The sequence below is a fragment of the Strongylocentrotus purpuratus genome, unplaced genomic scaffold (assembly GCF_000002235.5).
Source record: "Strongylocentrotus purpuratus isolate Spur 01 unplaced genomic scaffold, Spur_5.0 spur5_scaffold_12, whole genome shotgun sequence".
Taxonomy (NCBI): Eukaryota; Metazoa; Echinodermata; class Echinoidea; order Camarodonta; family Strongylocentrotidae; genus Strongylocentrotus; species Strongylocentrotus purpuratus.
In genome coordinates this window covers 10,351,349-10,363,943 of record NW_022145597.1, presented here as the reverse complement: position 1 = coordinate 10,363,943, position 12,595 = coordinate 10,351,349, and the positions used below count along the sequence as shown (strand labels likewise).

Below are 12,595 nucleotides of genomic sequence, written 5' to 3'. Positions count from 1 at the left end.
GGAGTGATTATTGATGAATGTCTAACGTGGAATGCCGATCTAAATTATATCAACAGATCTGTATCTAAAAGTGTAGAAATTATATTTGTAAAATGATTAAAGAATTCACTAAAACGGTTTCGTTTTTTTACCCATTCAGAAGCTGCAGGCAGTTAACATTTTTTGTAATATCAATATTTTGCAGGTTACAATGTTTATGTTCAAATAATCCAATAGCCTACTTCGTCCGACATTCCACAACCTGTTTATTCTACACAACACAATCCACCCTTATCCGACACGAAACTCTCAGAACTGTCATTTGATAAATCCCCAATTGCTAACTGTGCATAAAGATTTCCGACACTATGGCCCTGGCTTATGGAATAGTCTCCAAATGTTAAATCATGTACTACGATAAATTCTGTCATTGCTGCCATGAATCGTAAATTATTATCAGCTTACAATTCATAATGTAATAAGCACTCGCACAAACACTTACGCATGTACATATATAAAGATTTTTTTTTTTAAGTTTCACAAAAGACATACATTTACAAAATATACACATTTACACATTCAACGCATCTTATATGTTATGCCTGATGAGACAAAAAATGTACTTCATTACGTGGCCGTTATGACGACTTTATTTCTGATTATACTATGTGTTATAGGTTTCGTCGCCCATATAGGTTCCTTTCATGAGGCCGCCATCACGTTCAAGCTCTAGCTTTAGGTGATCTCCTGCTTTTTTTCTTTTTCGAAAGATAAGGCCAATACGATTAAATATGTATTTTAACTTTTGTTAATAACGTATATGGACTTGGTTTGTATATCAATTTCTATTGTTGACAAATTCAAAAATAAAATCAAAAAGAAAAACAAATTAAAAGAGATTTTATGCAAGCGCCCCCTAAAATGGAGAATAATTCATGCACTCTACAAGACTACTGATAACATTATATGGCACTACGAAGGGCGTAGATGTGTAGGAGTATTTATAAAAGTGAGGGTAGAAAATTGTAAGAATCAAACTCTCTTGGGGAGTACAAAATGTCAAATTAAAGAGAAGGTTGTGTTCTGGGAAGAGGTGAAAAATAATTTGTGAGCGTTATCATTCTTATTATGCAAGTGTGGAAAAACTTCAGATGAGACATGTTCCCTGAAAAGCATGGCTCTTCAAATGCCTTCATATTCTAAATGTGTCATGTAATCGTAAAACTCGGGGTTAGGATTTTTACGCCTCGTGTTCGTGTAGTCCCATATACATCTTTCTGTGTACACTGTTTGTAACTTTACCAAGACTTGGCCAAATTTCTTATCATTTTGATGATTCCAGAACCTTGCAATACACACTAATTCTTATATGCTAGATGATCAACTTTTTCTGGTCGATTCCACACCGTTTCTTTCACAATGCAATCGCATGACCAGAACTCAACTTCATCTTTCAGGAGCAAGAGGAAGAATTAGTAACGAATTAAGATATTCATCAGGTTCACTAGAGTCAGGAATTTCACATTTGGTAGCCTCATTGGACAAGCCTCCAGTTAACAAATACTAAAACATTTTCTTGTCATAGGAATTCCTATTCTGATTGCACGACATGAGGAAGCAACGTTCTTAAAGGCATAATCAGTAAGGGTATGATTGTGTAGAAAGATAAAAACAGAGAGTACTTATAACTGCAACAGCAATATTCTTGCATTAAATAATATATGTAAATATAAAAGTTAAACTATTAAAATACCAGGTAGTTGTCTATGATCTATTTTCAATTGATAAAAACTCCGAAATCCGGTAATTTTGACACGAAATACATTATCGTTGATATTAAGCTTTACATTCCCCATAGATATACAGCGTTTGAAGAATCTTCTGATAGTAACTATAATATAATTATGAAATGAACCGATTGTGCCACCAACCCCTTGTTTTTTATTTCGATGTGTCATTACGCTACTCCATCCGGGGTATGTTTTAAGAACCTTGAAAAGTGTGTAATGATACAGACTTTGTAGCTTCCAAAAGTCCGTGTGAAATTTAGGATATTTCTCTTTCATATTAGGTATTCTGAGTATAAAGCAATCATTTTTATATAACAAAGATAAGAGTGGAGCTAAGAAATCCTTGAGAAACACTATATGTATACACAATTGTGTTTGTGTGTGTGTGCGTGTGTGAGGGATTTGTAAGGACCCTTCATTGTACTTCTTTAGATGTTTGTTTCATCCAGAAAGATAATTTGTATCATGAAACATATTTATCCAAACTGGAAAACACACTTGAATGATTGAAAAGGAATGTATATATTTGCTGACTCCAACCATGCCAAATATTCAATGATTATGAAGCGCTCCGAGGAGACCCTGTAGCATCACTTTTATATGAATATCTGCTATTTCATAATAAATAATAGTGACATAATATTACGTTTAAACTGAAGAGGCTGTGAAAATAACTTGGAGAAATAATGAATACATGAATTAAAGAGTATGATAAATGAATGATTAAGTAAATTAGTAAAGAAAGAAAGAAAGACAGCAATTTTAATTACATAAGAAATATATAAATGAATGAGAAAAACGACATATAACTGAATAAATGAATGAATAAAAATACACCAATACAAAATACACGACTAAAATATGATAAAGAAATATCCTATAAACCTAAAGGGGCTTTCACACCGGGCCTTGCGTAGAGTTGCGTAGAGTTGCGTAGAGTTGCGTAGCGACTACGCCGATCGTACGCAACCCTACGCCGATCGTACGCAACCCTACGCAACTGTACGCGGAGGGACGCGAATGGGTACGCGAGATGAACGCAAAAAATTAAACATGTTTAATTTTTTTCGCGTACCTTTGGCGTAGGCTTTACTACGCAACTGTACGCCAAGCCTACGCAACTGTACGCCAAGCCTACGCAACTGTACGCCAAGCCTACGCAAATGTACGCCAAGCCTACGCAACAATACGCTACCCTACGCCAGTCCGACGAAGCATTAAAAACGTATGGTATAAAGATTTTTTTGGGTATATACCTGGATGTAAACTTGGCAGGTATTGATCATTGATCATTCTTGCTTGTAATTCTGTTTGTACTACTACAAGGTATTTCAGACTGACATGTTTTGTTTTGTTATGGTTTATTCAATTTGTGATAATTGACATCTCAGGCTGTTGATATAACAAACAGAGATAAGATTCATAAACTGATGCCTCATGCGAAATGTTATTATGTTTTGCGGAAATCTGTATGTATTTGTGTCGGTTTGTTTGCTTGTGTGTACGTTTGTGGTCCTGTTTGTATGTTTGTAATATAATTTTGTTTAATTGAAATGAGCAAAGAAATAATTTTGTCTCACTCTGTTAGTGAGACTGAGTGAGTGTAGATTAGTAACTCCATGGTGTATGTCAGAAGTATTTCTTTAAATCTAATAAATGACTAACATTTGATATCATTACATTGTCACACACAAATACGCTGCGGACCAAGGACAACAGATATCGTCTTCAAACTTTCAGGAAACTGTTATGGAATGATATTTTACAAATGAGTGATAAAAAGGGATATGATCAACAAATATCAGACTTCTGTCCACATTTATTCACAAATCAAAATAAGCGCTCTCTTTTGTTGGCGTTCAAATCACATCACGTGACCTTGCAATGTTCATCAAAAGAAAAATCATGTATTACCCTTTTGAATGATACATAGTACAATAATGTAGTACATCAACAAAAATGTCTGCATTTTTTGGAAAATAAAATATTGAACAAATTAACATTACTGCAAAATAACCTCAGCAGTTGCTAATACCTACTAAAAAAACTGAAAATTTAACGGTCAAAAACGTGTACCAAATGCCCCTTTTTACTATGAAAACTTATGGCAGGTTTATAAATGTTATTTTCTACACTCACTATTTTACGCAAATTGGCGTTTCAGCCCTATTTCACGCATGCAAAAGAGACCCACTGCCCCTTGGATGTCACAGTTTGTCAGAATGTTATTATTATACTAAGATCAAGTTATGTTCACATGTAATAACATGTACAATTATTTGTACACTGCACAGTTCATTTATACAATAAATTGAACTGTCTTTTTAACATTTTTTTATTTTTATTATATATGCTTATAAAGCGCCAATGGCTATACTCGCGGCTCCTACAAAGCGTCTATTGCATGTTTACATGGCATTTTCGCACACAGTAAGCAACCGTACGCAACCGTAACGCCAGGCCTACGCAAGCTTACGTAACCCTACGCCAGGCCTACGCAAGCGTACGTAACCCTACGCCAATTGCCTACGCACAGGGTACGTAACTATACGCCGATCGTACGCAAGCCTACGCAGGGACTACGCCGAAGCATCAATTTATTCATGAGTACGCAGCTTAACTTCGGCGTAGTCGGTACGCAACACTACGCAACTCTACGCAGATCCGGTGTGAAAGGGGCTTAAGAGATATGAAATGGGCAGTCGTAATAAGACAGGGCGACGGTCAAACGATCTTCCATGAGTTCAAGGCTGGTATACATAGGCAGCCGCAAGGTACGGCGGTAGCCATGGTTATCGCAACCATGGCCCTCTGGCATCAGCAGGGTGAGTCTGTCTTCGTTGTCGCACGGTTGCTCGTCCACGGAATCGTCCATGGGTACCTGGAGGGGATCGATGTGGAGACCTAGGTTTCCTAGTCCACCGACCGGGACGCGATCAGACCCCGCGACAAATACTGTAACAAGATAAATCATAATATTATGAATTATATTATAATAATATTAATCATAATAAAAATAATTTAATAAAAATGATAATAAAGATAATAATAATTAAAATAATAATGATAATAATAATAATAATAATAATGATAATGATAATAATAAAAACAATAATTATAACCCTCATGACATCAACATTGCAGTCCAGGATAGCTAGAGACAAAAGGCTTAATAACACAGATCTGAGGATAGAGATAAAGAGAATAGGGAACGTCAAAGGAGAGGTGAGTCCAATAGGCTAAACCATCTGACACATAGGCATGGTGAAGAAGGGCATTGAAGGTCTCATCGCCAAGATCTTCCCAAATCCATACTCTACGACTCTACGACTTGCATAAGATAGCTATATTGAGCACAACGAGAAATTGGGAAAACTCTTGGACAGTAGAACAATAGAGTATAACAGAAAATAAAGTAAATAGCACTTAGTGCTTTTTGTTACAGCAAAGTGATTTTAGAAAAAAAAAAGGACTTGATCTTGTTTTAGGAATAATTATGATGATGATAATCATAATGATAATATCAGTAAATCAATAATCATTATTAATACTGTATCCCTGAAAGCCCTGCAATCGTATTATAACCCCCGGCTTAGCATGGCTACCGCGCACGAGCATTCAAGGAATTTCTAATTCCTGCCGGGTACCCATTTACTACACCTGGGTGGATCAGAGTGGAAAAAGTAGATTGAGATTTCTCAGTCCTGCGACGAATCCAATAGACCACCACACCTCTACAGATAATAATAATGATAATAATAATAATCATGTGATGGTGATGATGATGATGATGATGATAAGATGATGGTGATGGTAATAACAATAATACTAATCAAATTAATCACTATTAATCAGTTTCAACGCTGCTCTTCCTGTGGTCCATTTAATTACCGCTACCCCCAGCGATGCCAGGCACCCATTTGCCCGTGAAGTAACGGGCAAGTACGGGCAAACAACTGTTCCAAGGATGCAAGCACAGGAACTGAAATCTAAGCTACAGGAAACCCAAGGAAGGCCGAAGGACCATGAAGCCAAAGATGGCCTCGATCTTCAGTCTCGTGAACCTTCTGACTGGCTAGTTGCTACAAGATTAACGAGACAAAAGTGTTCAGTCTCGTAAAAATTCCTGCCGGTGGGCAATATTGGCCACGCGAACCTTATCCTCGTGCAATTTCTGTTAATTGGCCTCTGAGGAGCACTGTTGAATACTGGTAAAGGCTGTGATTTCTAATATGAGAGGTCCCATGTTTTATCCTTGCTCGGTGCTTACATCTTAGTTTTAGCATGTTGTTTCGCCCACATTAATTTGTTCCTCTCAACCAGGGTGTACTAGGGATCTGACACTGATGGGGTGCTCATAATTGCAGTGCCCATGGAACAAGCAGTATTACCATTGGTGTGGGTATACTGAAAAAAGACCAAGTTGTCATTATTATAAATCTAGAATCTCAACACTGACCTTCTGTATCCTTTCCATTTAATGGTCGTTATAGATATCATTATTGAATGGGTGGCTAAGCATATAAACAATAGGTAAATCTAACATTTTAGACTTACCAAGAAACTTTCTTTTCATGTCATCGTCTAGAGCATGAAATACCTTCCAGAACATCTTGATGGTTGGGTGCGAGTCTTTATACGGTTGTATATACTGAGTCGACTGATAATAAATCAAATTATAAATCATTAACAAAATAAAATATTAAGCAGATTTCCCACGTGGTTCATATTTTGTTGAAAGTTTTTCATTTACTACTACACAATTTCAGTGTCAAACACAATAAACGTTTTTTGACAAATTCCAATTCTCTAACAATCAATCAATAACCAGATAAACCAATTGCTCTAACTATAAGATCGATGGCAAGCAAACTTCTTTGCAGTGTCATATAATTTTACAATTTCGATTCGTTACTATAAAAAACAGGATATAAAATATAACATGTATGTACCTTTACATTTTGCATTGTTTTGCTTGGAAACTTCTACATTTGTAAATTATTGTTCATTAAGAAAAGTAGGAATGTATAAATTTATACTAACTCCCAAACCCTTTTGTGTCAGAGTAAGGTTCGTTCATACAGCTGTTTACCGCGCCATTTCACGTAAAGAAGTATTGACCTGTCAGTGGAGTTTCTGTCACCGTTTTAAAAGCTTTCGGCTATTAAATAAAAGGGGAAACAAATTCATGTTATTCATGAAGCGTCTCATTATTTTGGGAGTGTTTTTTTCAATAAGATATATTTAAATGTACAATGGTGCAACCCCGTGTTTCAAAGATTTGTGGACATTTGCGGCCATTGATACATTAAACTGGTCTATTATGTATTTTTAGTGTGGTCCATATCTAATAATAATATTCGATTTATATAGCGCCTTTTCCAAATGATACAAGGCTGTCTCTGTCTCTTAGTATATCAGCCATTTAAGAGGAGTTGTAGAAGTATGTTTTCAGTGGTTTTTAAAGAAATCTAGTGAAGTTACCTGCTCAAGGGCTTTCCAATCGAAGTATTTCTCTCCGATGACAAGCGCTTCTAACTCGATAGGTCTGAACATATCAAAGGCCGCGGGATTGAAGACTCTGTTGAATCCTTGCTTGAAGGCTGCAAACTGTGACGGAACCAGGTACTCTCGAACCCTGTTGTCCACGTAGAGATCACTTTGGCACAAAGAAGATAAAATAATAGTTGGAGGATTGAGAATATCAGAAAACATTAATTCACTGAGGACTGACGAAAGGGCATGCAAAAGAAGCATGAAGTCGACTGCACATACTGTGGTAAGAAATTCTATATGGTAATTTTCCGGGGGTAATAGTCCTCGGGAGGGGGGATAGTTGTCCCATGGAGGGTAATTTTCTGGGGGTTATTGTCCCTGGGGGTAGTTCCCCGCTGGTAATTTGCAGAAGGGTGATCGCCCAGGGGGTAATCGTCCAAGAACCTTTGACAAATCTGCCATTTTAACTATATGCCCAGTTTTAGATCAAGCTGCCTTCAGACGTCGTTGGGCCTGTTTTCCTTACATGTTTTCTGTCGTGACCTCGACGCTCCTCCCATCTTCCAGCTTAACCTCACCACCATAGCAACACTCCATCACGTAATCTTCTGTTCCAGTTCGTAATTCGCACATCTGATCTGCGAACTCCTTGTCGAGCTCTGCTGCTTCCTCCATATTACTGTTAGGGCTGATAATCAACGAGAAATCAAAATAAGTTCATTAAATTGTAACAAAGCAATATCTTAAAGAGACATGAAAAAATGAATACACAACTTCATCTATACATTAAAAAAGACAAGAAAAACAATAGATAACAAATAAAAAAGATAAAACAAAGATAAAACAAAGATAAAATATGAATATAAACATAAACAAATAAATAAAATCATAAACCTATAAACATGTGATAAATAATAGACCAGCGCTGGCACCAGTTTGAGGGTTTATGATTCTAGACAATAGACACTACAGACACTGCTCTACCGTATGCCTCTATACAGGAGGAACTCACGTTAGATGTCGAAACAAAATATCATAACATCTATATAATTTTGTTGAATTAAAATGAAGGTGATGTTTTTGTTATGACCATGCGATACAATCAAGCCTACACACAAACATGTGATTATATGCACTGACATTCGGGATCACAGTGTGTGTAGGCTTGATTGTATCGCATGGTCATAACAAAAACATCACCTTCATTTTAATTCAACAGATAGTCGCTTCGTTTTCTTCTCCAAAACACAAGGCGACGTGAGTTCGGCTAGTTACCATGGATCTCATGAAGTACTACTCGTTTGGCTAAGCATTATTATTTTAATTTTTTTTCGTATAAACTCGATATCTTTTTTATGTAACGAGGCCCTTGATAAAATCAACAAAAAATTAACTGGAGATCACTTTGTGGTGTCACTAATAATAATGATAGGCATTTATAAAGCGCCGTCTATCTAGACAATTCTATCTCGAGGCGCACAACAAAAATAGAAAGAATGAGAGTTTGGATGGGTGTCATAGTGCCAAGTACTGGCATTTTTTAAACAAAAAAAGATTTCAGCATGAATTTAAAGGTCTTTAAGGAAGTTATGATTCAAATTGAATGGTAAATTATTCCAAAGAGAAGGTGCTGCAATGAATACATTTTTTTCTTCAGATTCTAAATATCATATGTTTTGATACCAGTTGTTGTTGTTGTTGTTGTGACATGTAATGATACGACCAATAAGTGCTTCATCAAATCCAGAGCCAATATTTCCTCCGTCACACCGAGAAAGAGCTATCGCGTTTTTCGTGTGCTGTTAATGTTAATGTTTGTTGTTGCTATTGTTTTTGTTGTTGTTGTTGTTGTTGGTGGTGGTGGTAGTGATGTATAAAGAGCAACATACCCCTTTCCTAGAAGCTTGGCGTAGAGGAGTTGTGGGAACGGTAATGGAACTATTGCCTTGTTGTGCAATGAAAACGCAAACAGGAGACCACATATCTCGGCCAGCTCTGAGTCCTCACAGTCCTGTTTTACAAAGGTTATCAGGAAGAGTGGTTTTGGTTTAGTTCGTACCACTGAATGTGTATTGCACATGCATATTTGATGTTATATACAAAGCAAAGTGAGTTTCATTAATGTATTGCTTTTTCTGAAATAGAAAAGAAGAAGCATAACTACAATACAAACGCACTATGAGTCCTCAACAAAAAACAGCCAAACTTTTGAATGTCATAATAAAATGAAAAAGACAGATCGAATATTTTTTTGTTATGGGTAAAACGCAGCAATAACATGTTACCCCCAAAATCAAACTCCACTTTATTTTCAAATAAATCAGTTAAATCATAACAAGAACATATTTTGAGTATCGTTCTCTTGATACCTGTTAAATTCCCTAAAAAAGCAATTGACTTATGCAATGCTTTTAGAAATATTATTTTACGAGAAATGTCCAAACATATAGGCCAAGTATGTTTGGAACATATTTTACTATACAAAAGAGGTGAAACTTGGATTGTATCTAAATCTAAAGTGTGTATCAAAATACAACATAAACAATGGCAAATAATTATGGAAGTTAAAGATAAAGGTGAGTTCTGGTCATCCGACTGCATTGTGAAAGAAAAGGTGTGGAATGGATCAGAAAAAGTTGATCATGTAGCATGTAAGTATTGGTGTGTACTGCAAGGTTTTGGGGTACTCAAAATCATACTAAATATGGCCCAGTCTTGGTAAAGTAACAGGCACTGTACATAGAAAGATGTATATGGGACTACACAAATGGTGTCGGGGCTACTAACCTTCATTTCATAATCTTTCTATGCTCTTTCTCAGCTAGTCTACATTGTTTACCAAAATTGTTTGTCAAATGACATTTATTTGTAATCTTGAACATTCAGTGTATTTTGGTTTGATCCTGAGAGAATTCATTTTCTTTTTTTCCCAGAACTTACCATTATCTTTAACCTATAAATAATTTACTAGTTTGAAGATGTTCACTCAAATTCACCAATAAATTGTCTTTAAAATGCAGGTTCTGATCACAGTAGAAATGCCAAAAAGATTGATGTAGGCCTGCCTACCTTCCGAAACCAGACAGGCGAGTGAGTCTTGTCGAGATCGTTGACATATCGGAAAAGATCGTTCTTTTCCGGATCAACAAGTTCCTCAAACACAAGCCGGAGAAAATCCTGTTTTTGTTCAAATAAGAAGACATACATTTTAAAGCTTGAGCAGTGTGGTGTTTTTTAAACTGGTGAAGGCTCTTGACTCTCAAATGTGAGATCCCGAGTTCGATTCTTGCTTTGTGCACTACTTTGTCCTTTGTCCTAAACATTTCTAAATATTTTGTCTCTCTCTCTCTCTCTCTCGCTCTCTCCCTCCCTCTCTCTCTCTCTATCACTCTTTCTTTCTCTCTCTCGCTCTCTCGCTCTCTCCCTTCCTCTCTCTCTCTATCACTCTCTCTCTTTCTGTCTCTCTCTCTCTCTCTATCAAGGTGTATTAAAACGGTGGCCATTACAAGGCTTCCGATAATCACTCACCATACTTAGAGCACCCTCGTCAATACCAATTTCATCCATGAAGTTTACCATGAGAGGTAGTTGAAGCATAGACCTCGGGAAGCTCAGCATCTCAGCTAATTGCTCCCGTACACTCCTCCCGAAGATGTCATCCCGGTTAACTTTAAGAGGAAGAGACAAACGTGGTGGAGGAATCCCCAAGACAGGAAATAATCCAAACACTGGGTGTAGACTAATTGTTTGTTCATTGGCATCCTTAAAAAAAGCAATTGTTGGAAAAAATAGAACTTTGAAATTGAATATTAAGCAAAACTATTTGTCATAATATTAACAAAAATACAATATATTGCAGAAGTATACAGCAGGCGCATAGCCAGGGATAGCGACCCCCCCCCCCTCCCCCAAGAACGGTCCGAAAGAAAGAGAGAGGGAGAAGAAAAAAGTAAGATGCACGTGTAAAAGTAAAAAGGGCAATTATCAAAGGTGAAATGGGGCACTTCTTGCACCTGAAAAAGGACACTAACTGGCATCAGAAATTATAAACGGCACTTATGAGAATTGAAATGGGTATCTGTTGAAGGAAAAGGACACCTATCAGATTTTAATAGGGGCAATTTTCAAATGTAAAAAGGGACATTTTTGAAAAGGGGAAGGGACTTTTTGCAAAGTTAAAAGGACACTTATGAGAATAAAGCATGGGTACTTATCATAAAGTAAAAGAGGTTCCTGTAAGAATATGATAGTGGCAATTATTGGGGGTGAAAAGGGGGCATTTATGTGAAGGAAAGAGGGCACTTATCAGAAGGGAAATGGGCATTTTTTAGAAAGGAAAAGGGGCAATTATCAAAATAAAAGGGCCGCTTATCAAAGGTAAAACAGGGGTACTTATCAGAAGGGGAAGAGGGCGCTTATAACAATGGAAAAGGGCACTTTTTAAAGTAAAAAAGGGGCACTATGGGGGAACCTGAAAAAGTGGAGGCATTCCCCTTTCCCGCGAAAGCGCCTCTTTGGTGGCGAGGTACTAGGGACTTTTAGATGTGCACATCGACACAGTGGACTGCTACGTGAAATGTCATTTTAAGGCACTCTCCGTCGTCGACTATCAGAATCGAGAAGGTGTCCACCTTGATTTTCCCGTTGTCCCAATTCTAGAACACATTGCACTTGTTTCTGCACATATGTGACGTCATCGCAAGCCTCAAGATGAATGGGGAAAAAAAAGTCAGAGATTTATTTTTGTCTTTGAGTAACCACAGTTTTCACGAACCTGAAGTAAGTTTTGTGGTATCCTTAATTCTCTCTATTCCCATTACAACTCTTTTGTCTTGAACTGTGAAAGTTTGATTGGTATGTTATAGCATCCGTAGAAAGGCTGTAGTGGCAGTGTGCATGGGCTTCGCTTCGCACCGCCCAACCAGCTGGTGACTTTTTGCATTTGATAGGGGCGCGTGGAATATCCTTTAAAATTTGGCGCGCCATTCATGACTTTATCACGCTTGCTTCCTGTCGACGTATATCTACGAGTGAAATTTAAAATATCTCTTTCTGTAGAAGTTGACTACGTCGACACGCATGATTTGTAGACGCCTACGCCGTTCTCATCCACTCAATCTAAAAGTTCCTACTATCTACACCACGACGCCTTCAATCGTATAATTTGATTATGAAAAAAATTTAAAGCTTGCAAAGAATACAGATGTAATTGGAACTGGTTAAACGGAATATATGAACCATTTAAAGGGGCAGTTAAGTTCTTGTTACGACCGCAGATGCCTTTAAAGTTCATGGTTATTACTCTTATGTCATTTGTGCCGTTTTAAGTG

General features: G+C 37.1%; 1 protein-coding gene across 1 annotated transcript; it reads right to left on the bottom strand.

Annotated features, from left to right (window-relative positions):
* Positions 1-4,449: 4,449 nt before the first annotated feature.
* On the bottom strand, positions 4,450-11,021 carry LOC115922865 (probable E3 ubiquitin-protein ligase HERC4). The gene is made up of 7 exons (XM_030982607.1): positions 10,794-11,021; positions 10,335-10,442; positions 9,155-9,276; positions 7,792-7,953; positions 7,254-7,428; positions 6,327-6,429; positions 4,450-4,724 (listed from the first exon to the last, which is right to left on the bottom strand). The coding sequence occupies exons 1-7, from the start codon at positions 10,881-10,883 to the stop codon at positions 4,450-4,452; spliced, it is 1,035 nt and encodes a 344-aa protein (XP_030838467.1). The 5' UTR covers positions 10,884-11,021.
* Between the last annotated feature and the right edge of the window lie 1,574 nt (positions 11,022-12,595).